Source organism: Sinohyriopsis cumingii, chromosome 19, assembly GCF_028554795.1.
Source record: "Sinohyriopsis cumingii isolate HCF-2022 chromosome 19, ASM2855479v2, whole genome shotgun sequence".
NCBI classification, from domain to species: domain Eukaryota; kingdom Metazoa; phylum Mollusca; class Bivalvia; order Unionida; family Unionidae; genus Sinohyriopsis; species Sinohyriopsis cumingii.
The window spans coordinates 3,841,015-3,868,418 of NC_142979.1; the positions used below are offsets into that span (position 1 = coordinate 3,841,015).

General features: G+C 35.9%; 2 protein-coding genes across 2 annotated transcripts; both read right to left on the reverse strand.

The window, feature by feature from the left end:
* Positions 1–667: 667 nt before the first annotated feature.
* Positions 668–27,404, reverse strand: LOC149775074 (E3 ubiquitin-protein ligase RNF185-like). The gene is made up of 5 exons (XM_089943719.1): positions 27,048–27,404; positions 23,014–23,145; positions 15,032–15,086; positions 13,786–13,906; positions 668–4,504 (listed from the first exon to the last, which is right to left on the reverse strand). Exons 1-5 carry the CDS (start codon positions 27,203–27,205, stop codon positions 4,407–4,409), a joined length of 564 nt encoding a protein of 187 aa, XP_089799845.1. The 5' UTR covers positions 27,206–27,404; the 3' UTR covers positions 668–4,406.
* Positions 4,568–12,623, reverse strand: LOC149775075 (E3 SUMO-protein ligase ZBED1-like). The gene is made up of 2 exons (XM_089943716.1): positions 7,098–12,623; positions 4,568–6,606 (listed from the first exon to the last, which is right to left on the reverse strand). The coding sequence occupies exons 1-2, from the start codon at positions 8,610–8,612 to the stop codon at positions 6,109–6,111; spliced, it is 2,013 nt and encodes a 670-aa protein (XP_089799842.1). The 5' UTR covers positions 8,613–12,623; the 3' UTR covers positions 4,568–6,108.

A 27,404-nucleotide genomic window follows, 5' to 3' on the forward strand; every position in this document is an offset into this window, starting at 1 on the left:
GCATTGTGGCAGTTTATAGTGATGTGTCGCACTTGGGCATCATGCTGCAGACATGTAGCATGATGTCCCGCCTAGTCACATTATCCTGTGATCAGGCTGACCAGTCCTAACACTAACCTCTTAATGCTGACCGCTTAGCAAGGCAGCTGTAAGTATCATTTTTAAAAGCCTTTGTTATGACTCAGCCGGGTTCAAACCTGCAACCTCCCGCATCCGAGGTGGACGACCAAACTACTAGTCCACCGGAGTGGATTACCAAGCTTGAAGCAAAATTGTAACACTAGAGTAACTTTGTTACAAGTCCTTGTTTGTGTTCACTGTTATATATTACTCCTCCTTCCCCATCCACTCCAATATATTTCTTCTTTTGTTCCATGTCTTTTTGCCATGACTGAATATATAAAGTTTGGTTTGGGAGAAAGCAAAATTGTGAATGTAATTGAAATCTTACTTTTGACAACCTTCCTAGTTAATGGAATCAAGACAAGCCACCCCCTCCTGAAGATGGTTGCCATGGTTACTACAGAGACCAAGTAGCTACAAAGTTTCATGAATGTCATCAGCAGTTTAGTAGATAAAGCAGATAGAGAATATAACAAATATCCCAATGTTTTGTACTAAAGATTTTGGATAACAAATGTGATAGGTAGCTAAACACTACTGAACATTTCCCATCTAAATTTTTTATTTAATGTTAAACAGCAATTTCATGATGAAAATAGTGAAAAGTTTGCTTTCAGGAGGTTGAAACGATTTTTAAAACAATTGCATAATTTATTGCATTACCAATAATCACATTCTTCATTTAATATTTATGTGTAAATTTTAAATACAAACCTGGCAGCAACAAAGAAAATCATGACAGTGCATAAATTTCAAATATAGATGCCTCAGTAGCTTCATTCAAGAGAAATCAATACAAAGATACATTTATCATTTTGATAACTACGAAAATTAATATAAACAAAACTTTCTGGCTAAAAATGAAAAATTATGCAAAATATATTTCATTCTGTCCAGGTACACAAAATATAAACAAAATGCTTTCTTAATAATAAAATTATTATTAATTTAACATAAGAGAGTACAAGTTTTGAGAAACAGAGTTCTGTCAGACTTGGCTTTGTAAATGTACTAAAACTACCATATACACTTGTCTTTAAAATAAAAAAATAAAACATTCACTTAGTTACAACAAAATACATGTACAAGTATCAGAGGGTATATTCACGCAGTAAATATGGCATATTTCCATCCAACAAGATTAGGGTAAAATTTTAATATACAAAACGATTATTACAATATACAAAAGAGTCCTTTAAAGCAACTAATGCATTATTGGCTGAAATGAAAAAGCCACGAATCCAAGTTCATACCTCTTATACTAAATAAGATATATACAGTTTCAAGAAAGATATCTTTATTTAGATTATGACTGTATTTATTTGTGTGTGTTTGTATGGGCAGGGAGAGACAAAATGTTTTTTTTTACATGGTTTATAGATCTCTCAAAGATCTTTAACAGACTGGTGAAAACCCAATGTCATTATGTCCATCCATCTAGGAGGAGTAACAATATCAAGATTTTGAAATGGCCAACATGGTGGCTATAATAGAAGTAAGACTGGCACCATCTGAATTTTGTACCAATAATGACAACAAAAGAAATCTTCTGGTATAGTCTATATATTATTTTCCATTCATGAGTAGTAGTGACAAGATTTTCAATATTGCTTCTAAGATGATGATATTGGTCATTAGACTGGAACCATTTCTTTGACTAGATATTTATAAGAGATTGTTCAGTGAAAACACCATATTGGTAAACCAATGCATTCATAAGCTGTGATATGATTTTCAAGATGGCTGGCATGGTGGCCATATTGAATTTCAGATTGGTACCATTTCTGTTTATGACCAACTAGACATCACAAAAAGTCTTTATTGAAAATCCCATGCTGAATGACCATTTATTTCAAAGGAGTAGCAGTAACAAGATTGTCAAGATGACTGTTGTGGTAGCCATGGTCGGCTTCAAAATAGCACCATTGTCATTTAGGACCAACTAGACAATGGGATGAACATGTGGGTCAAGTCTTATGACAGTCTTGAAGTAGCTTAAAAGCAGTGATAACAAACGTGCTAACGGATGACAGACAATGGACAAAAGGCCATCCCATAAGGTCTTCTGGTCTATCACCAGTAGAGATAAAAACACCATACTCTCTCTAGCACAAACTATACAAAGAATGCCAGGAACTCAAGTTTTCTTCTACCGTATCATCAAATTTAATATTGCTTTGACACAATTTAACAGGAAAAGGTTAAGCTAGGTTCTCACTACAGTTCTTGCTCTCTCCATTTTACACAAACACGCATGCGCACATGCAGTCTCTGATACCTTTTTCATTCAAATCCATCGGGCATTATCATTTTTTTCATGATTATAGAGAAAATGTCTAATTGCCCTTCTGTACATAAATTGGGTTTGACAATGCAAGATGAGGCTGTTGTTGAGTTTACAGTTTATATTTCTGGGAATATTTGTGGCAGCATTTCAATTTTTTTTCCATAATAAAACCTCATGGTGATTAAAATTGAAATACACTGAAACCTCTGAAATTACTGTACAGTGGTTTAATTCAGCAGACATGCAGCAATTTTTTTCCTATCAAAGAATTTTAACAGCCTGGTGACTTATACTTTAATAACTGCAGATATGGGATAGATTTTTGCAGGGAACAACAATCAGTATTTTTGTATTATCTCGGCACAAATATATCCCTTAGCATATATGCAGATTACTCTCATATATGCCACACTTTATTGAGGACAGGACAAAGTTACTATATAAAGCACTCAATAATGGACAAATCTTATACAACAAATGATATAATCTGATTATGTAATCTAAATGATATGCAAGTACGTTCCATGCAGAAACAAGATAGTACAATTGAGTTTAATTGATCTGAGCTGCTGATTGACTCCAGAAACAAGAATACTCTCTTTCCGATTCACTGAGACAATCATCTGCTGCTGCATCTTCCAATTACCAGTTGAAGTGCATGGTGTGAATACTTCTTAACATTATTAAAAAAATTAATATTACAATGCCATAACACTATTCATAGTATGAACCATTGTGAACAATGAATTCAACTTTACAATAAATTCATGTTCCAGTACCAAAAATAAATGCACATGCACTGTGGTCAATATTAATAGTAATTGTTTTTAGTCTTTTTGTTGCTATGTAGGCTGGAATGGAGACAAATTATGCTGTCTTGTCAAACAAAATGGAGGACTCTCGTTAGATTTTTATTTCGTATTTTCACCAATGGTTGAAAAACTTGGGTACATTTTGTATCAGGAGATCATACATTTTTGACAGAATCTGTTTGTGATACCTGAGATTGCAAAATCACTAAAACTTATCCTGTACTGAAATAACCTGATATATGGTATTACATATTTAACTTTAAATCATAATAATTTCAGTGGATAAAGTCATGTGGGAAATGCCTATCCCTTATGAGTGTCCTCAGTGATGAAGTCATGTGGGAAATGCCTATCCATATGAGTGTCCTCAGTGATAAAGTCATGTGAGAAATGCCTATCCCATATGAGTGTTCTCAGTGATAAAGTCATGTGGGAAATGCCTATCCCATATGAGTGTCCTCAGTGATAAAGTCATGTGGGAAATGCCTATCCCATAAGAGTGTCCTCAGTGATAAAGTCATGTGGGAAATGCCTATCTCATATGAGTGTCCTCAGTGATAACTTTTAAACAATAAATACAACATACTAAATTAACAGTGTTTCTCATTCATTACAAATGAAATACAAGTCCAAAATATTATCATCTGAACTAGAACAAAAAATTGTGAATTATGCACAGCTAAAGATGCAAATAGTGGCACCTCTGTATAACAGCCACCCATATGCTTAACTTTCAGAAGTTCCTTTCATTCATAAATAAAACCTATTTCTTGGTCTATAATAGCGACATATTCATAAATGTCACTTTCCTAAGGTGACCATTATATGCAGGTTTCACTGCATTAATATCAGACATGCTGTTGAATTGTACTGCTATTCAATATCAGACTGAACGTCTTACTATATGGGACAGATTTCGGAAAACAATTTTCGTTACCTATAAATATGCAGGATTTTAAAACTTGGAAATTCACAACAGTAAAAACAAAGCTAGACTGGTACAATTATGATAGCTTTTGAATTAGGCAGGATAGTTCTTACAAGAAAAAACAATTTTTATAAACTGTTTTGTTATACAAATTGGCAAGGCAGTCCATTTACTTATGCTCTGATTTTATTATTTAATTTGTTTGCAAATAACCATTATATTAGCTATCAATTAAAGGTCTGTGTATGAGCAAAAGCTATGCTATCAACAACCAGAAAATAAAGAGAACTGCCACCCAGAGGAAGAACTTGGAGAGGAACTGATCTTCTGCATGTTGTGGGGAAGCTGGGGGAGCTGGAAAAAAAAACAACAAAAAAAACCACATACATATGTAATTAGTTATAGCAGACGTCATAATTAGGGGTGAAACGATATGCCTGTGCCACGTATCGATACGATACACGATACACAGCCTACGATACGATACATATCGATACATGTATCAAACTGAAAATGGGATTATCACAGTACATTTGATTAATCATGTGAATGTATATGTTGAATGGTATTTTCAAGTTCAAACAGTGTCAAATATGCAATGTATCAGCAGTGAGTCACCTTGTTAACCTGTTATGTATAATGATAACAGAGAAAAAATTGAATCAAGATACAATGTCACGACTACTAACATTGTTGTTCTGTGTAACCAAATAAAATATAACAAAATCTTTGATGTGTTTCTTTATCCTTCATTCAATAAAAATGAAATGTTACAAGTTTTGTGTCTGATTCATCATGCAACAACATACTGGAACAAAATAATATATTAAAAAGTACATGTAACACAAAAATACAACAAAAATTTAAAATGCTTGGATTAGGAAATCATAATTATGCAACCTTTTCTAAGCTGTATACTTTCCTCCTTTCTTCAGTTCAAGAAAGATCATCTTAGAAAACACAAATGATAAACTTCACTGCAGCAAACACTAATTAATTTCACATAAATTGCCATGTGTGTAATTGAAGTCTATAGATGAATGAAAGAAAGTTCCTAATAACTGAAGATGATATCCTCATCAACTTAAATGCATCTTCCAGCAAATGAATAAATCTTCTTAAGTCACAAACTCAGTGTTCTAAAACTAGCTGACAATTGTGATGACTGTAAATGGCATAAATGAACTGAATTAGATAATTCTGCCTAACAGATGCACAGGACTATTACAAGTTTTGTGTCTGATTCATCATGCAATAACATACTGCAACACAATAACACACTAAAAAGTACATGTAATACAAAAATACAAAATAAATTTAAAATTATTGGGATTCAGAAATAATAATTATGCAGTGTTAAACCTGAGATCTGTTATATCAATCTGTATCACACAAACACCCAACTGCAGTGTAAAAACTGAGATCTGTTATATCTATCTATAACACATACAAGCACCCAACTGCAGTGTCAAACCTGAGATCTGCTATATCAATTTACAACTTGCAAGCACCTAACTGCAGTATTGAACCTGAGATCTGCTACATCCATCTTTATCACACAAGCACCCAACTACAAACAACGTTGAACCTGAGATCTGTTATATGAATCTATAATACACAGCACCTAACTGCAAATAATGTTGAACCTGATATATGCTATATCAGTCTATAACGCGCAAGCACCTAACTGCAAACAGTGTTAAATGTAATTTCACATAAATTGTCATGTGTATTTGAATTCAATAACTGAATTAAAGAAAAGTTCATGATGATTGAAAATGATATCCTCATCAACATAAATGTGTTTTCCAGAAAATGAATGAGTCTTCTTAAGTCACAAACTCATTGTTCTAAAACTATCTGGCAATTGTGATGACTCTGTAAAAGGCATAAATGAACTGAATTAGATCATTCTGCATAACATATGCACAAGACTGTCAGACTACTCGTCACAACTTTCAAAGTTTCATATTCTTCTTCAAAAAAATCAAAATATCCACATTCTCCCCAGTCAGAGAGGCTCTTTGTGCTGATACAACATCTCCAGCAGTTGAAAAGACTCTTTCAGATGGCACTGATGTTGCTGGAATAGTCAACAACATCTTGGCTAGTTTGGCCAGCAAAGGGAATGATGTTTCGTTGAATTTCCACCACATCAGTGGGTTGTCACCAATATGTATACTAGATGTCTCATTCCTATAACGTGTTATCTCTGTGTCAGCCCTCTGAAAGAGGGACTTTGATGGCTCCACCTTGACCACGTACACATCTCCAAAAAGATCTTCAAGTGCACCCTTTTTCACTGGAGGCTCATCAACTTCAACCTTTGCTGTTGCTGCTGGTCTGTTATCTCGTTCTGTAACTTGTACTGCAGGAAGCTGTGGTAGTGGGGGAAGACTAGATGGTAGTACATGAGTGAGTTCATCAGTCTTCTCTGTCTTCACTACTGTTTCACACTGTAATAAAAATCAAAATTATATAATATGTACTCCTTAAGTTAATACGAATCTCGCAATTTTATGTTAATTAACATTTTAGCATTAATTCACTGGCATTTAATATAAATAAAACAACATGATTTTATCAATATAAGATCAATATTGAATATTAAGAAATATTTGTGTATATGAAGTTATGAACTTCAAACAATGAAGTTATGTAATAGTTTGTGTGTTTGCTCTATGTATGTGTGTGTGTGTGTGTGTGTCAGTGTTTCAGAGGGAGATGGAGAGAATCGGATGACATAAGAACTTTGAAGGTGACTCTGGGGCATACCAAGATCAGTGGTGCATCTAGGGTAACCTTTGGGGACAAGTGTCCAATTTTAACTACCAAAAGAAATGTCATATATCCTTAAAATCTTGAAAGGGGACAATAATATTATGTTATACTTCAACTGCTGCACGTAGATAACACAACGATACTCATATGTAAATTTTTGACTTACCTCATTGACCTTCACTGTTTGCATGACAATGGAAGCATATATTTGGATCCTTGTAGCATCGTCTACATCAGTTAGAGCCCTAAATCTTGGATCTAGGGCACAACTCTGCAACAGAAACCGCTGCGTGTCCTTGTCATTGTATCTTTTGTCTAGGTCTTGGGAGATTGCCACCTTGACTGCCTTCACAAGTGCAGAGTCACTTTCTTGCACTTCCATTGCACTAATAATACGATGTTTAAGAGGAAAAATCATTGATATGGTAGGTGCTGCTTCATCGCACAATATCGTTGTAATGGTTTTCATTGGTTTGAGCAGTTTGAGAATATCCTCTGCATTTGATACATCATCCTCTGATAAAGTGTTTAAGTCCGTCTCCCTCTGTCTGATTTCCTTACATAATAGAGTAGCTACAATGGCAGGCTGCTGCTCTAAAAATCGATCAATCATATCATAAGAACTATTCCAACGTGTCTGGACATCTTGGATAAGTTTGTGTTTAGGAAGCTGCAACAGCTCTTGTTTGGATTTCAGCAGGGTAGTAGCAGTTGTACTGCGATGGAAAAACGAGACAATGTGCCGGATCCTCCCAAGAAGGCGTGACATCTGATGAACTTGCAACCCTCTCTGGGTTGCTAGATTTATAGTATGTGCAAAGCACTTGATATGTGGTGTGAACTTTGCCTCTTGAATAGCAACATCCATGTTAGCAGCATTATCTGTTACTATGGGGAGTAACTTGTGGGGCCTTTCCAGTTGCCATTCCTTACTGGCATCAACTAGTACTGCTCCTATATTTTTACCAGTGTGAGACTCGTGTAAAGGTCTCGTCTGAAGAACAAAGCTTTTCATGCACCATTCCTTATCAATCAAGTGAGCTGTGATTGTTATGTAACTCTCTGTAGCCCCTGAAGTCCAACCATCCGTAGTAATGGCCACTGATTCTGCCTCTGATATGGTGCTTTGCACTTCTTGTCTGGTGTGAAGGTATAGGTCTGGGATAACTTTCTCTGCGAAGTGTGTTCTTGATGGGATGATGTAGCGAGGTTCCAGGGTACGAATCAGATTTCTGAAACCTAGCGAATCAACCACTGAGAAAGGGCGCATATCATGTGCAATAAACATCGCTATATGCTTAGTGATTGTCTGTGATCTTTGCGATGATGGAATTAATGGAGACTGAAAAACTTCAGTCAATCTGAGCTGACCAGTGGTTGTTGGATGTGATGGCTTAGGAGTAGGAGAAACATTGACCTTGGGAGCTGAAATCTTGTCATCTTTAAAAGGAATTCCAATGGCAATGGTTGGGTGGTGCCGTTTTAAATGTGTAGACATACTTGTGGTGTTTCCAGTATTCCTAAGAGCTGTAAAACACAGTTTGCAAACACACCTGGACTTGTCTACTTTTCTTACTCCATTCTCATACTCCACAGGATATCCAAAATAGTTCCAGGCCGATGATCTTCTAATCGCAGGTAACTCGAGTTCAATTTTTTCGGCCTTTTGCGTCTGCTCCATTTGACCGGATGTTGGAATCACCTTGGTCACCCCGCTGTTTGTAGTTCATTGCATGAAAGCATCCCAAACGTCTTAGTGATTAAGAATAATCATAAGTTCTATCACCGGTTCCACACCCATACCGATAGATTAGTCCCACGCAAAGAGAAAGAATTGACACTTAAATTATTATAATAATTTTAAGAAAAAAAAATTTTCCTTCAGAAACTATTATTAATTTATGTCTTTGATTATATTTTTAAATTATGGTATTATTTAAAAAACAAAAAATAATGTAATTTCCTAGTACAAGGAAACTCTTATCTATAGAACTGGTCCGGGTGCGGGAACGGAGATGACTAACTGAATCTCACACGCTATACTTCCTGTGTATACAAAACAACTACCGCGACAGTTTGGTCTAATGAGCTCCTAATTTAATTATCATAACTGCTGAAGATTTATGTAGCTATTATAAGGTAGATATCGTTTTGTATCGATTCTTCACCTTGTGTATCGATATGTGTATCGAAATGGCAGAAGTATCGATGCATCGATGTATCGATGAATCGTTTCACCCCTAGTCATAATGCCTCAAAATATAATTGCATTATTAACCAAGATATGCGAAGAAGATTGCCCAGAATTATTTCCTTTGTGTGCTAACCTGGTAGCCATGTTAACAGATGCTGATACAGTAATATGTTCAAAAGTGGCTGAGCACCCAACCCTTGCAAAAGAAATCGGACACCTTAGGTAAAAGCTAGAATACAGCAACATACAATCAGAAACTGGCAGCAAAGCAGCACTGTCACTTTGTTTCTTTTCAGAAATTCAATATCCACAAATAGTATCGGGGGTTTTCCAATGACCTATTTGGGACCAAATATGGGTCCAATTAGCCTTAATTTGTGATTTGAACAAGTTGGGGCCTTGTACATGTAAACATGCAAGCAATTAAACTCTCACCTATTGTACTAAATTGTGTTTGCTATAGCTCTGATGTGAATATAAGTTAATTACCCTGGCAAGCACAGTATAGTGATTCTAACAGAAGACAAAAAGCTCTACCACTGATAGTGTACAAAGCCAATTTTTGACCAAACTTGAAAATTGGATAAAATAAATCATACAACTCAGATCCTTTTCATTCTTTCAAATAATTAACATGAATATATATTGCTTTACACATAATGTTATCAATTATGTCACACTACATACAGCAACAAAAATGCCTTATGTGGAGAAAGATATCGTTCATAACCAATGGTCTGCCTAAAAGACTGAAGCACTTTTACTCTTTACCAATTATAACTCAAACATAATTGTCAGCTACAAAGAAACTACACAGATGATGTCATTGGAACTTTCAAATAAGGGATAAACATTTGTGTTTATTTAAATAATATTAATTTCATCTAAAAACAGGAAACTAAACCTTAAGCGAAGGAATCAATGCTCTTGGATCAAGCTCTATGGGTTTACAATTTTATATCTCAAAATGAAGTAAATTGGTGCAGTGACCAACAGCAACTGAGATCTAATGTTTTCTAGTTTGTCCTTAATCAGTCTGTAAATTTAAAAGTTGCAGATCCTAATTTTCATACTGGTTTTTCAATTCTTTACACTTTTCATCATTTGTTTTCACTCCTACTAAATCTCACATGATGATGTTAATATGCATCATCTCAATGACACATTGCAATGCTGCAAAAAAAAAATTGTACAAAAATTGCAGGAGCAAATAATTTGTAAAATTACACATTTTTTATCTGATGTCTAAAAATATACCATGATTCATTAAAAATTGCATGACATTGCATTTACAATATTCCATCTTAAAATACATTTAGCTACAAGACCAAGGGTAATAACATAAACAAAAATTGTGCAAGCAATGTGATTTGTAAAATGTGCATTTTCAGACGATGTCCATAACATGCATGAAGTTTCACTGTCAGACTAGTTGCATTCACAATATTCTGTCATAGACTACATACAGCTTCAAGTCCAAAACTACAAAAATCACAGGAGCACAGTAATACTATGTGCATCTCCATCTGATGACCATGATATGAACAAAGTCTGACAGTGATTTGTCAGACACTGAAGGACAATTTGTGTTCACAAGATTCTGTCATACACTGCATTCCGCTGAAAGGGAAATCTATCATTCTGGAGGGACGAAATTTGTCAATATGTGCATCTTTGAAATGTCGATAATCATAACATCTACAAAGTTTCATGTGGTCCCATGTAAAATGTGACTCGTTGCATTGTCAAGCTTCTGCTATACAGTTTATCAGGCTCAATATCAAAAGGACAATAACTCAAAGAAAAATAACATCTTCTGATGTTGACCGTAATAAATTACCAAGATTCATGACAAACCATTAAAATCTGTGAAACTAGTGTTCACAAAATTCTGACATGCACTACATCATGATGCCAGTCAAAAAGGGCAATAACCTGAACAAAAATTGTAGGGCATAGTCAATTCTTGACAGACACATCTTCGGATCAATCACCATAATATGTACCAAGTTTCATAACAATCCATCAAATACCCCGAGACTGGCATCCACAAGATTCTGTCATACTCTGTATTCTGCTGCAAGTAAACAAGGGCAATAACTCCTTTAACAAAAGTACTGAAAACGGCACAATATATGCCTTTCAAATGTGTAATAATCCTTTAGAGCCAAAGCAATTGGACTGCCTTGCTCAATGACACAAAACTGTGGCAGATCCAATGGTGGGTTCAAACCTGCAACCTTTCAGTTATGAGCCTGGCACAAGAATCACCGAGACACCACATCTTCTCTGTGACATGAAAGTAAAGTAGAAAGTTATTTTGCAGAAACCATTTTTCTTCATGCAGTTACACTGACCATGATATATGACACCAAAACTAATTGGAATTTTCCTTACCCAAAGTGCATTTCATTGACAAAGATTGGTTCAAGTCTGAAATCTAGAATTAAACAAGTTGTGCAGAAACTATTTTTCTTATTTCAATCAAAGTGGCCTTGACCTTTCGTCTCAAGGTTGATAGGCTCCTCCACTTTCCCAATGTTCATGAGATTCACAAAGTTTGGTGCAGGTTTCTGATGTAGAACTAATGCTATTATGCAGAAACCATTTTATTTATTTCAGTCACAATGACCTAGACCTAGACCTTTCACCTTTTAACCCCAAAACTGACAGGCTTCTTCTTCCTTACCCAAAATGCAAGCTACTAAGTTTGGAAATGGTAAATGGTGGGGTGTTACTGTGTAGAAGCAAACTAGGGAACTGTTAAATGTATGAATGACTTGAAATTGTAATAATACTGGCTGGCAAATAAAAAGTGTTGGAGCAAGGTGATATGTCAATATCTGCATTTTTAAGTGATGACCATAATAATAATTACCAAGTTTTATTGCAATCTTGAACAAGAATCCCTTATTGAAAGACTGGCCAATAAAGGTCTCCAGGATATAACAATTTCTTCCTTTTAACTGCTGAATGTTCAAACTATCACTGATATAGTGATAACAAGATTTTCAAATTATTACCATGGTGGCCATGTTAGATAAGATTTTCAAATTATTACCATGGTGGCCATATTAGAAATTAGATGAGATTTTCAAATTATTACCATGGTGGTCATATTAGATATTAGATAAGATTTTCAAATTATTACCATGGTGGCCATATTAGATATCAGATAAGATTTTCAAATTATTACCATGGTGGCCATATTAGATATCAGTTAAGATTTTCAAATTATTACCATGGTGGCCATATTAGATATTAGATAAGATTTTCAAATTATTACCATGGTGGCTATGTTAGATATTAGATAAGATTTTCAAATTATTACCATAGTGGCCATATTAGATATTAGATAAGCTTTTCATATTATTACCATGGTGGCCTTATTAGATATTAGATAAGATTTTCAAATTATTACCATGGTGGCCATATTAGATATTAGATAAGATTTTCAAATTATTACCATGGTGCCATATTAGATATTAGATAAGATTTTCCAATTATTACCATGGTGGCCATATTAGATATTAGATAAGATTTTCATATTATTACCATAGTGGCCATATTAGATAGTAGATAAGATTTTCATATTATTACCATGGTGGCCATATTAGATATGAGATAAGATTTTCAAATTATTACCATGGTGGCCATATTAGATAAGATTTTCAAATTATTACCATGGTGCCATATTAGATATCAGATAAGATTTTCAAATTATTACCATGGTGGCCATATTAGATATGAGATAAGATTTTCAAATTATTACCATGGTGGCCATATTAGATATGAGATAAGATTTTCAAATTATTACCATGGTGGCCATATTAGATATTAGATAAGCTTTTCATATTATTACCATGGTGGCCATATTAGATATCAGATAAGATTTTCATATTATTACCATGGTGGCCATATTAGATATTAGATAAGATTTTCGAAATGGCATTCTGGCAGCCATAATGGACATTAGATCATCTCCATTTTCTTTAGACCCAACTAGGCAGCCTAAGTTAACCATACTTTCGGTTCTCAAGGATTAGTCATACAATTTTTAAGATGACTGTACTGATGGCCATATTGGATGTAAAATCTGTACCATTATCCTTTAAGTCAAACTACACTCTCTAAGAAGTGTTTTAGTGAAAAAGCCTGTATTGATTTCGCCATCCATTCTTGAGTTGTAGTGATAAATCATTATTTTCAAGATGAATGTTCACCACTTTCACTAAAGACCAACCAGACCATGGAATGAATGTGTTTGTAAAGTTTCATGACAATCCTCCAACTTGTATCGGAGGAGTAGTGATAACAAATGTCACCACTTTCATTGAAGACCAACTAGACCATGGAATGAATGTGTTTGTAAAGTTTCATGACAATCCTCCAACTTGTATTGGAGGAGTAGTGATAACAAATGTGTGCTGATGGACAGATGATGGACAACAGATGATCCAATAACCACTCCTGATCAATGACCAGTAGAACTGTGGGACTAGTTACATTTATAAGATTGTGTGACAGTCAGAGTTAAAAGAAGAAATGCTTAAATCTGTTCTATTAAATTAAAAATAATTCTCCTGTGTGAGAAACATTTAGTATAGAAAGAAAGTTTCAGCAGTAAGGTATAAAAAAATGATTGGCTCTTCCCACTTACGTGGTCCTGGTCTCCCATCATTGAAGTTGAAAGTTGATGCAAACATTCCAAATGGAAATGCACCAATTCCAAATGACATATGAAAACCACCATCACCAAACCCCAATCCTGGGAAAATGCCCTGAAATTACATGAATTTAGTTACAAGATGCTGGTTAGTCTAAAAAAACTGCTGCAGTCTCAGATCTAAAAAAGACATGCTATCAAATTAGGATTTACCTGTCATACTTTAAACAACCAGTAAAATTAATAACAAAGGATCTGCCATACCTACAAATGAACCATAATGGACCTGACATAAAATCATAATTTTGATATTTTTTACATTTATCTCCCTTGAAATCATTCTGCCTATCTTGTGTAGAATTCATTAAAATAAAACAATGTAACAGATAATACTATGAAAAAGTGATGACCTAATTCAAGTTTAATTTAGTGAACAATGACATAATAATTTCTCATCTGAGACTTATGATCGATGCAAGATATACTGTTTTGATATCGGAGGAATAAACCTTTTGCCAATTATCAGCTGGATGCAATTTTTTTTTACCTCTCTGCAATTAAGATGGGAGTAAAAAACAAGATTCTAAGAATATAACATAAGACTATGTCCTGACAAAAGGGATATAACCTGTGAAAAATTAGTCACAAGAAATGTAACTTTTGGCAAATCACACAGTGGTACTTCAATCACTAACAATGGTTGAAGGTAATTCTTGATGGAACTGATATAACATACATTAACGGTAATTTTGTTGCTGTTTGAAAAAGAAAGCTGTAGATGATGGTGCACCTCAGGAACACAGTTATTTGGATAATTTTAGCAGCAAAGAACTTAAAAGAAATGAATCTTATCTTAAAACTTAAAATGTCAGTACTATAGACCCTGATCTACTGGCATATCAGGATCTATGTTGTTTTGTAGTTAGACTCAACTCACAAGCAAATATATACCATAGGAATCTACTACAACAATGTATGAATCACTGAATAAATGAAAAAAGACATGTGGAATGATCTCTGTGAACCATGACATGATGTGTCTCCCTGTGTATAAATTAAAAAACACTTTACAATAAAACTTTTAACCAGAATATTAACATTGAAAATAATGTCCCATCATCACAGCTGCTGGAAAAGTGACTGACACAAGTTTGTTTAATGAGATAAAAATGCAAGATCATATTTGTTCCTAATGCAGATTCCAAGTTATTTTGTACACTCTGTTAACTTTTGCACATACCCCAGCATTTTCTGGCTCAGGTCTTTGTCCAGGTGGCCGTGGAGGCATCTTTTCTCTGAAAAAACAAATAGTTTTAAAAGATTCACACAAATATTAATTTTTCAAAAGTAAATTTTTACTAATACACCGATTGATTAGTTTATGAACTCTTGACTTGGAATAGAGATATGTATGGTTCTAACTACAAACTTTCCAAGCTCTGTCACTTAAAAAGATAATGTGTCTATCAAATGTGTACTTATATGTATTTGTCTTCTTATATGGCATTTAAATACATTTAATATTTCTCAGAAAACAAGCATAAACTAAATTATCCTTTGTGAACCTTAGCATATTTCTAATACAGGTTTTTTAACCAAGCCATTTGATAAGGAAGGTTTGAGATTACTTCATGAGTAACTTTTTATTTCATAGACGAATATTAACTTTCTGGAAAATATCCTGCATAGAAGTTATAGTGGTCTGCCAGTCTAAGTCCCTATGATTAGTGGTAATAGACTTTTTATGCCCCCACTTTCTTGGCACCACTGATTTGTGTTTGAAGTACCTACTAGCCTAGAATGGTCAAACCTTGAATCTTGAATGTAGCCAGTACATTACTGCAAAACATGTCAAATTTATCTCTCAGCAGCAGACAAATAACTGGGTTTAAAACTGGAACAGGGTACCAGGTTCTGTCAAGAGCAGAGCATTGTCGGCACCTCACTTTTTTTAAATTATTTTCAGAACCAGGAGGGGGAAGGCAGTATGTGCAGCTCCAAAACCCCTTCCAACTGATCAAGAGTACATCCATGGCCCATGCCTCTAGGTCCAGGATTGATGAGACGAAGGTAGGCAGTTTGCAGTTCCACCTTGTTGCAAATAGATCTATCACTGGGCATGACCAAAGTGCACAAATCGTTTGAAATATTGTTGGATGAAATGAACACTTTTGTGAAGGATGACAATAAATCAGCCAGAACAATGAGCCTTCCCAGAATATATCTGATCTGGGCAGTTATATTCATATTGTCACCCCAGTATAAAAATCCCAAACCAGTATGCATAATTGGGTATAATGATTTCATGCCCCCATTGTTTGAGAGACAGTTCACAATCACAGAATTGTCTGACATGATGAGGAGTACCTTTCCATATACAGTCAAACTTGTTACTAGTTGCCACCTAGAGGAAAAGGTAAAACTGACAGTTTTACACAGGTGACCTCTGTATCCAGGTTCATGTTTAAAATTGGTTTTGAACAAATAACTTGTATCGCTACATTATTATTTTTATTATTATTATTACATTATCAAGACTGTTTACATGCACTATGTAACAAAATCATAAATTACAAGTATATGTTGTTCTCTCCTAAATTTATATACCAGACAAGATTACTGTTTTCTGGTCATTTTTATCCAGTCTATAAGTTCAATCATCATGGACTTGAGTTTGTTCACACTTTTGAAACAATATCTGCTTTAGCCAGTTGCTCAACTCACCAAGATCAAACAACAGCTGTCTTACGTACGAAGCCTGTGATGAATTGGAAATCAAAAGAAGCTGTACATGGCTATCCATGAACCAAAACCTAACACGCGTTTTACAGACAAGTTTTAAATACTGAATGACCTCTTACCCTAATGAAAACGGATGTAACCAGTATACATTCTCAAAGAAAAACATTTCTTCAGAGATAGCTTTAATTCACTGGCAAGTATATAAATATACTGAACTATACTAGCCACAATGGCACAAAAGGTGACTACCATTTCTGCTGCAATAACATGACTTCTTTACCCACCATCTAGAAAACAAATTGCCTGGACCCTTTACCATAATGATAAAAACTGAACTGCATTTGAATCTGACATATTGATACCTCTGAGATGCAACATTACTGGAGTATGTGTCCTATTAGCCCTAATTTGTGATTTCAACAAGTTACATGCCAGATAAGAAATTTCGGCATATTAACTCACAGGATATTCCTTTATTTAAACAATGCCATTTTCATGAAGCAAAAGACTGAGTTGTCAATGATACCATTTAAGATCATAATTTTTTTATCTAGACACCTGGAAACGACTGAGTAGTCAATGATATCATTTAAGATCATGATTTTTTTTATCTAGACACCTGGAAAAGACTCAGTAGTCAATAATATCATTTAAGATCATGATTTTTTTATCTAGACATCTGGAAAAGGGTTCGCAGGGCATTTGTTATGGAAAAACAAAAAAGAAAAAAATCACCACTGTGTTGAGTTGTCAGAGGTGTTGCAAAAACTCTCGCTGAGATCCACTTCCTGCTAGAGACTGACTCTGCAAGCTCAGTAATATGTCATGCCTAACTAAGAAAGGCAAGCCGGACTGAGGTCAGTCAAATATTCCATACCTAACTAAGGAAGGCAAGCCAGACTGAGGTCTGTCAAATATTCCATGCCTAACTAAGGAAGGCAAGCCCGACTGAGGTCTGTCAAATATTCCATGCTTAACTAAAGAAGGCAAGCCGGACTGAGGTCTGTCAAATATTCCATGCCTAACTAAGGAAGTCAAGCCGGACTGAGGTCTGTCAAATATTCCATGTCTAACTAAGGAAGGCAAGCCAGACTGAGGTCTGTCAAATATTCCATGTCTAACTAAGGAAAGCAAGCCAGACTGAGGTCTGTCAAATATTCCATGTCTAACTAAGGAAGGCAAGCCGGACTGAGGTCTGTCAAATATTCCATGCCTAACTAAGGAAGGCAAGCCCGACTGAGGTCTGTCAAATATTCCATGTCTAACTAAGGAAAGCAAGCCGGAGTGAGGTCTGTCAAATATTCCATGTCTAACTAAGGAAGGCAAGCTGGACTGAGGTCTGTCAAATATTCCATGCACAGGCAGACAAGCTGCTGGAATAGGACAAGGTTGGACTTATCCAAAATAATCAGAAACACTAACTATCTCAAGATGAAAAAAAGATCATTTCTAACCTTGATAAAAGATAAACTTACCCATAATTATTTGGAGAATGTTGCTGCCATAATTAATGATAAGGTCAACTGGAAGATAACAAAATTGATGATCTTGGTGAAAGACCATGAACTGATACTGAGGCCAACTGGAAACCAAACTGATGCAACTTGCACGAGAATGTGTGTATCGGGATGTGAAAGTATGTGCTGGTTAAGTCTAAATTGACTGCAGGCTCCTTCTTTTTAATCAAATGTCTGATTAACCTAGCTGCTATATACTTGTTGAGCCAGCTTTTAATAGGTCAATGACTGACCCAAGATTTATTTGGCAAACCCCCAGGCTTCATTTTGCGAACTTTGTAACTTCCACCACCCAGTTGTTCAGGTGACCAGATCTTCTTCTCTAAAATTTCTGCCTTCTCCTGATCAGGTGGCAAATCAACCATGGAAGTGGAGAGGGTTGGACAAATGAAATTTTGAGGTCCCTTCAAAACATCTTTGATCACGCATTCATTCTCTGGAAACAGATCATGACAAACATTTTGAAAATGAAGAAGTCTGGCACCCACAGGAAGGCTGTTTACAGATAGTAGAGGTAAAAGGCAAGTCAATATCGTCTGCTAGAAGGCTTGAGGAAGGAGAAACCTTCTTTCCTTTGTCTTAGCCAAACTGCCTCTAGCATTGAGGATTCAGTTGCCATCAGTGGCCAAAATGTGTCAAATGTAGAGGCAAGGCATTATGGTGATTTAAGGCACATGAGTGTAGGACAATATTCCCACAACACCCAATCAGTGTGTTAGTCATCATGTGACCCTATTAAAAATCACCCTGATGACAAAGGCAAGGAATAGCCATGCATGATCACTTCCTGATTTTTCAGCCAGCTAGAAAATAGCTAGCGATGCTAAATCTAGCACAGAGGAAATGGTGATCATGTTTCATACTAACTTGGAGGGGTGATGTGCAGGACTTTTTGCCAATTTATTAAAACAGAGTTGATCATACTGACTGCTGCAATACTTTTATTGATAAATGACACCTCAATGCTGAACATCAGTGAATGTGTACAATGCCAGTGGACAGAATGATATTGGAAGCTGACTTTCCACAAAAATAGTCTTCGTAGGTATCAGTTAGGTGGTCAGACATTTCTTGATTTTGGAAGTAGACAGAAAGATGGCTATTCTTCATCATCTAAATCAGTGATTCCCAAAGTGGGATTACTGAGGGGGTGTTAATGCTGAATAATGCTTTTTATGGGGCAAGGTAGGGGCGCTGAGGAAGGCCCAATAAAGTTTAGTAACCACTGATCTAAATCCACTTAATTTTTGACCTTATAGGTCTTGTTTGCAAATAACATGGCTGGTTACTTGGAAATCAGCACACTTACACTACAGCTGCTCTAAAGCTAAATTCCATATGCTCCATTATAGAATTGTCATACAGAAAATCATGAAGGTTATACATTCAATCAATGTGGCCACTGACCTCATCAGGTATTCTTTCAGTATTAGAATAAAACATACTAGGAGGTGGGTAGGAACAAGGCAGTACCAACCGTCCCCATTTACTGTTTGATCTCTCTCCTAAAGCATAAGTCATAAAAACTTTTGCAAGCAGTTGCAATGGCAACAGGACAAGTGCCACAGTTTGTCTTGCCAGTACGAAATGGTGGTAATTATGTTGGCATTATGGAGTGCCAGACTTTTGGTTGGCCATTCCTAGTTGGTCTGTATGCTGAAACAGATGGATCAGCTAACCAAATCCCCATAGAGCTCCACATACGAATGTGTAATCAGTCAGCATATGGCATGCTTGCTGAAATCCTTGTCAATAAATGCTGAGTATGTCTGGATGGACAGTTGGATAGCAGCCGGAATGGTGTCATATGGCCTCGACTTGTTGAAGAACGGCTTATTCAGGTCCAACAAATACCCCATGTGCCTTGACTTCCAGACCATAGCTCCAAGTTCAAGCAGGTGATGGGGTAACTTGTGCCCACTGGGCAGCTTAGAAAAGGAGGAACAGTCTCCAATAAGCTTCAATTCATTAGTGGATGAGATTGAACAAATTCACCTGAACAAATTCTTGGTACATCTGTGACTCGGACAATGCCTGGTGATAAATTGTGGGTGGCAAGTTCACAACCCCTTGTGAGTGGCAAGTTCACAACCCCTTGTGGGTCGCAAGTACACAACCCTAATGTAGCAGCAGGCATTGCAAGCACCACTTTACATGAGGGAGATACCATCAAAGCATTGGCTAGTTATAGCATCTTCCAAAGTAAACTTACTAGATTGCATTGCTTTTCCCAGACTTAAGCATCTCTCTTAATTCTAAAGTCATCATCATAGTACATTAGTCCACTTCTTGAATGGCCTCCATGACCAGCGGCCACCCACTTCTTATGGCCAGAATCCCTTGGCGCCAATGAGTTTGTATTCAAAAGTATTCCTCAAGAACAGCCACCCTTTTAACACAAACAGCGGCCAGCATATTAGTAAAAAAATTGAAAATGTTCCCCTCACGAGCGGCCACTTTTTTCCCTTAAAATGTATCCAGAACCAATAATTAATTCATATCATGATGTAAGGTAAGTAATCATATTATCTCTATCATTGATACATGTCTCCCAATGTCAGAAGTGTTGACTAAAGTACATGTGTGTGTTTGTGTGTGTGTGTGTGAGATTAGGATTTTTAACATAGCTTTAACAATTTTTAAGTCATATTTTAATGTAGCTTTAAAAACATTTTCGGGGCCCCAAGTGGCCAAGTGGTCTAAAGTGCTCTTCGTTACGGATCACTGCCATCTCACCTCTGTCTGCAGCGGTTCGAGTCTCGGATTCAGCTAATGTGGGTATGTGAGAAAACTTGCCAGTAGCTTCTCGTGGGTCGGTGGTTCTTTCCGGGGTTTTCCCGGGTTCTTCCTCCACCATTAATACTGGCCGCCATGTATAGCCGATCGTGTGCTGAAAAATGGCGTTAAACCCCACAACAACAACAAAAAGTCATATTGCTACAATGTCTGCAGTGTGGCAGTTTATAGTGATGTCTATCACTGGGGCGTCATGCCGCAGACATGTAGCATGATGTCCCACCCAGTCCATTATCCAGACACCAGGCCGACCAGTCCAAACACTAACCTCTTAATGCTGAGTGCCTAATGAGGCAACTGTTAGTACAATTAACATGTCATCATGTAAATGGAGACGTATTATTTTAAAAGAACATTAGTTATTCTACTTGACGACATCGGGTGAGGTGGGGAGGGGGGACTGGCCAAACAATTTTATGTAGAATAGACTCAAATAAAACAATTTTATGTTGAAAAGATTTGAATAAATAACGTCATAATCGATAAGGAGGTTATTCAGCAACAGTGGGAAAATGGAGCAAATGGAAAGATAATTATGTATGTACCAAGATTTAAATGACGTTTTTGAATGGTTTTGCAAAGTGCATGACAACAGTACCCGCTCGCATACCACGCTTAAGCCAAGAATAAGAACTATCAATGTATATTCAGTTGAAAAAAGTCTATTATTATAACACAAAGAACCTTTTAATAATTAATGTTACTTTTAAACGAAGATATTAAATGCTTTGAAGTATGCAGCTTTCTTACTAATGTACATTACATATACTTCTCACAAAATATTTAGCCCCCTTAGGAAAGGCCACCTGTCTTATAAAGCCACCTTCCCAGTGCAGAAGGGTTGGCCATATAATAGGAGGATCACTGTACTGTGGTTCAGATGTTTGCTGATCATAACTAGTCATCGATGAACAATTTGTACACAAAATTCATGTCAATGTATAACTGTGTATGCATGTGGTAAACAATTTAATGATCTGTTTTACTGAACTTTTTCCTTTTCTGTTTTTCTCACTGTTACAACCTTTCATTGAGGAAACAATGCACACACATGCAATAACACTTTAACAAGGACTTATCCATATCTTAGTTGCATATTGAAAAGTTGGAGAGTGTTTCCAAACCCCTAAAAGGTGGGATACATGAGTTAACTCTTATGTCCTTTAAAAACTGAATTCTAAAAGGAAGAAAAGATTACTGGCACAGAAATTAATTTAAGAAACAGAGAGTGTATCACCGTGATTCAAATTAACTCTAGAATGGAGAAAGCTAATGCAGTAAACACTTGTTACATGCAATTTGCTCAAGACATAATGCCCATTCAGCATGATGCCCATTCAGCAGGATGTCCCATGCCGGGTACACGAGTGGATTGCTTCGTACTGACAATTCTCCATTCTGTGGTAGAATGTATTCCCATCAAATGAACAGTGGCTTTTTGCATGAAAAAGTCAGCTACACAATGGAAAAGGTAAGTTATTTTTTCTATTAAATATGAAATAAAATGTTACTTCAAGTGAAAGTATCCATCATTGTTGTGTACTACAGGTGTTTGATGGCAGCTATATTACTTAAATTTTTGTACAAGTCCAAATATCCTATATTTGGTTTATATTCTACACTGTGGCAAATGAATGTTTTGATTTGATTTGGTTTTGCATCTTTTCCTAAGTGACATTTCTCAAGTTATCTGCAATGCACAGTGCTCAAAAAATCTGACAGCTCTACACCTGGGTCGCATGTCAGACCAGCCTGGGCTATCTAGCTATCCAGCCAGTTAGCTAGTTTATTTTTCATTTTCTCCAAAGTACCACCCTGACTAAAAAATGGCAAACTGCCTCATACATCTGAATTTTTTTACCAAAAAGGAAATACCAACTTATAGGTGGGTGAAAGAAAAAGTATCTTTATGCAGACCTATAAGTGGGAAACTTGGTTAAAAGCAAGTATATACAGTAATCAGCTTTTTTATGTAAAGGGTTTGATGGCAAGCCAGCACAATACTGTATATGTATTGTCTGACTATATATGTAACAAGGTTGTAAATTAAAATTTGTTTATGTTCGTTTCTCAAGTGATGGGTGTAAACACCACCCTGTATAAACAGCACCCTGTATAAATATGACCCTGAGCAAACTAATCCTACTGTCCTGTAAAGTGTCTCTACCTTGGATCTTGGGGCTTTGTGCATCCTCTGCCATAAATAGGGACAACCTTATCCTTCCCTATTCCGGCCTTACATACTGGACACATCTGTCTGTTGGGCCTTGTCTCCAACCACTGGTGTAAGCAAGGCCAGCTGGAAAAATAACAAATTATATTTTCAGAATCTCCAATGTCATTTTAACTTAATTTAAAAATTTTGTGTTAAAATGTCTTTATCTTACATCTACTGAACAAAACACAGCACTTTCTTATCATGTGCATGACATAATGAAAGCAGTGCTCTAAAAAACTGGAAAGCCCAATGCATGGGGCCCTTCAAATTCTAGACTGGGTCATTCAAATTCTAGACTGAGCCCTACCAATATTCTAAGTGAGTTGTCCATTAAACTTGTGAAAACAAAATAAAATAGGATGCAAAGCAAAAGAAACAACACAATAACACTGAATAATCTACTAGACAAAACCATATGATGAAGCATGTCGTGTATATTTTACAGAAAGAGCTGGTAACATGATTAATTTTCAGGCTGGTAACATGATTAATATTCAGGCTGGTAACATAATTAATTTTCAGGCTGGTAACATGATTAATATTCAGGCTGGTAACATGATTAATATTCAGGCTGGTAACATGATTAATATTCAGGCTGGTAACATGATTAATTTTCAGGCTGGTAACATGATTAATTTTCAGGCTGGTAACATGATTATTATTTGGGCTGAGGCTCCTATTTGTACATTCCTCACCCATCAAAATATTATCTCTCCATTCTTGTATACAAAGCCTTAATTTGGTGTAAAAAGTGAAGCACATGATCTACAAATAGGGAACATTACTATTTTTCTTTTCAATATTTCTTCTGATATGCTTCAATGTATCCTCACTCCCCATCATTTGTTAAATACATTAAATAGTTCCAGGCAAAGCTAGGGATCTTACATTGCATCCATGACAAAGGTTTTAAAATTAAGTTTTTGCATAAAGAGCTGTCTATTTTCTCCTAGGTCTGTTTTAAAGTTTTCTTTAATTTTCACAAACAGCACTTTTGAAGGACATTGGTCCATTCATGGTCGACCTTCCTCTTCATTTTAAGTAGCGTCATGAATGCAACTGTCACTGCCTAGTAGGTATATGTATGTGAAATATCGCTGTGTTTATTATAGGTTCTTTATTGGACTGAAAATCATTAATACAGTAGTAAGGATTTTTACATGTTGTGGGAAAAAAGAGCTGGTGAGACTTTAGGGAAGGATCAGCTTTGGTATGCCAATTTTATTACTGATTCAGGTTTTTCCAATCTCTGACGAGTCTGAAAATGTATTCATGTCGATGGTTTGAAGCTATTTTCTGAAATAATTTATTTCATACAAAATAACAATGAAATCAATAATTAAATGACAAACTGTGTATTTGCGTAAATTTAGTCTCTATTGTCATTACTTCAACTTAAACAAAAAAATTTAATCTTGCTGTGGCGGCGACTTTAAACTTGAAAATATGTTACATTAACAACCATCAAGCACTTTACACTGCAACTCAGCTGACAAACTTTGAATGTTTTCATTGCCAGATACATTGGTTTAAAATATATATTCATTCCCATCATGCAACTTTTGGAACTTTGGCCATTGCTAGCGAGAACAAAGAATTAGGTGAACATCACTTATAAAAAGTTGTAACTTGCAGATTTTTCTTTTTTAGTCTGATGAGGACAGGATCAACATCTGGAGAATATAAAACAAAACGTTTAGGGAAACCCACCAACACATAATGTGCAATACTCACACTAAGCTAACACCTTTCTCATGGACACCTACATTACTGTTATAAAGATTTTATCAAATGGTCAAGTAACCACTAAATACTTGTATGTGAAAATCACAGCTTCCCTTAAAAGTGCTGTCAGGAATCTTTATCTCATTTAACTTGGCGTTCACTCGTTATCTATCAGCACATATTATAATAATTCCTAGTTTCTTGTTTTTCATTTCAAACTAATAATTCATTCATTAAAGGTAATGTTTATTTTTCACCCTTGAAATTTAGTTCCATTTGTCATTAATTTTTTGCAAATATGTAACACTTGTGCAGGCATGTGCAACTGCTCTTGGGCACAGGTTGGACAAGTGATTTTTAATGTTACACCTTATGATGTCATTGTTGTTGTGGGTTTAACACCATTTTTCAGCACGATAGACAAAATATAGTGACTATTATAAATGGCGGAGGAAAACTGGGAAGAAACACTGACCCACTGGAAAACTTTCTCACACACACACATAGGTTGAGCCTGAGACTTAAACCCATGCAGAAATAGGTGAGAATGCAGTGCTTGGGAAAGGCAAGCACTTTAGTCCACTTGATCCCTACCCTATGATTTAAACAAGTAGATACAATCAGGTCACAGGCAAGCTGCAGGTTACATGTCTGATTAGTGGCTGTTTGTGACTTAGCAACTACTACGAATCCTGAATGTTACTGATTGCCAAATATGTTACTGAAGAAGTTAATTACCCTGTCAGATTTGTATTGGGTGTAGTATCCATGACCATTACAAGCCATTGTGTGACTATTGGAAAACTAGTAAAGAAAAAGAGTTTTTTTCCCCTAGGGGTACATATAATAAAAAATTGCATGTCATGGACAAATCGTCCATATCAGTTATCATAAGTGAAATCCCAGAAAATGCTGACTGTCAACGATATTCTTTGCCTGCCATGTTTCACTTCAGCACTTAAAGTACCCATCTTCTGAAGAATTATATTCTATAATTTTGCAGCATAGGGACATAGGGAAGAGTCAGTAGTCTCTGAATTTCACAAGTTTCGGTACAAATATTCAAACAGATTTTTATAGTTACCAAGATAAGGGAAAAAAATAATATTCATAAGTACCTACATATCAACTATATATTTAAATGATGTATGGTATTGCTTGTTTTGATTAGACTACTAATGTTTTTTTTTATTTTTGGAAAACTTCACTAGCAACTGAAGAGTGTTAGAATTTGTAACATTAAGGATGTATTAAATCAATTTCATCTGATCTATACATTACTTAGATTGCACAGAGTGGGTGGGTGGTGATGCTGGTGCAAAAGCCATACCGGTTTACCACTGTTCACTGTTGGCAAATACTAAAGTACTTTTTCACAGTACCGGCATACAGGTAGTTTCCATCAGTAAGGAAAGTGTTGAAATTCTCAAGTATTCTACTTGTGATTTTAATGATATTAACAGTACATTTTCATTTTTTCATCAGAAAATAATTTTAAAAAATGTCAAGTGGTATGTCAAAGACCAAGTTTCCTCCGACTTTTCATGCCCCATTTTAGATATTTTAATATCTTTGAGTGTGAAGTCAGAGTGCACTGCCAATCGAAAATTGGAATTCAATGAAACAATACAGTATGGGTCCTGGGAGGCTCCTTGCTAGCATGGATCTGATTAACCTTACATGAGCCCTACCCACATACAATCCAAAAGAAATTACTGTAATTTGTTTAATCAGAAATTTAAACTAAAATACTGCAAACCTGACTTATGAACAAGTCCAACTGTCATTGTAGTGCAATAATCATCAAAATCCATTACGATTTAATCATTCTATTTTGAAAGGATTAGCATCATGGAGACAATATGTTCAAAGGGTTTTAAAAACTGCACAGTGACTATTCTGAGATCTTCTTACCCTGCTTTTACTGTAGGAGTGGGTATTGTCTTAAATCATCAGTGGAGTTATGATATATAGTGCCAAGTGTGAATCAGGTCTTTGTCTTTTACTCTTGTTGCTTGGCTTTGGGTTTTTGTGGCATTTAGTTTTTCAGATAACGTGTCTGACATTACTTTGTGGGAAAGACTGCTGAAGATTCAGGACTAGTAAATTTCTAAATCTGGCTACAAGGAATTTTGTTTAAAAATTATATGCCTGTAAGCCCTCCCCCCCCCCCCCCCCAACGTTAAGCACCAGCCAGCTGTGGAGCAAAGTCGGAAAACAACTGGTGATTAGGCATGGCCTCAGATTATACAACACACCAAAATAAATGTCCACACATGCTGACGACGGGGTCCTTGGCGGTGTCGAGACATATGTTACACTCATAGTACGCTGAAGACTCCCCCTGTTCCTCCTCACCAGGGGGATGCGCACCTCCCTCTGCCCCTCCCTGAGAACTTGAGGCAGCTGCACTCATATTTCGACAGTGTCCTCAAATGCTGTATCTCGGAGTTGTTATGACAAAATGTGTCTCCGTTTATACATCCATATTTCGAAATTAAGTTCCATTCAGAAATTAAGTTTAAATCGCAGTTTAACAGAAAACGTCAAATGTCAAATGATTCTCTGTTGACGTAGAATACGCATGAGCAGTAACACAAAAATTCATTACTATT

Excerpts from the sequence above, each read along its gene's own strand:
- LOC149775075 (XM_089943716.1), bottom strand. The coding sequence starts at position 8,612 with ATGGAGCAGACGCAAAAGGCCGAAAAAATTGAACTCGAGTTACCTGCG. Across the intron at positions 6,607-7,097 it reads AAACAGTGAAGGTCAATGAG|TGTGAAACAGTAGTGAAGAC; the intron begins GTAAGTCAAAAA and ends TTTTTATTACAG.
- LOC149775074 (XM_089943719.1), bottom strand. The coding sequence starts at position 27,205 with ATGAGTGCAGCTGCCTCAAGTTCTCAGGGAGGGGCAGAGGGAGGTGCG. Across the intron at positions 15,087-23,013 it reads ACAAAGCCCCAAGATCCAAG|AGAAAAGATGCCTCCACGGC; the intron begins GTAGAGACACTT and ends TTGTTTTTTCAG. Across the intron at positions 4,505-13,785 it reads TGATGGGAGACCAGGACCAC|CTCCCCCAGCTTCCCCACAA; the intron begins GTAAGTGGGAAG and ends TTTTTTTTCCAG.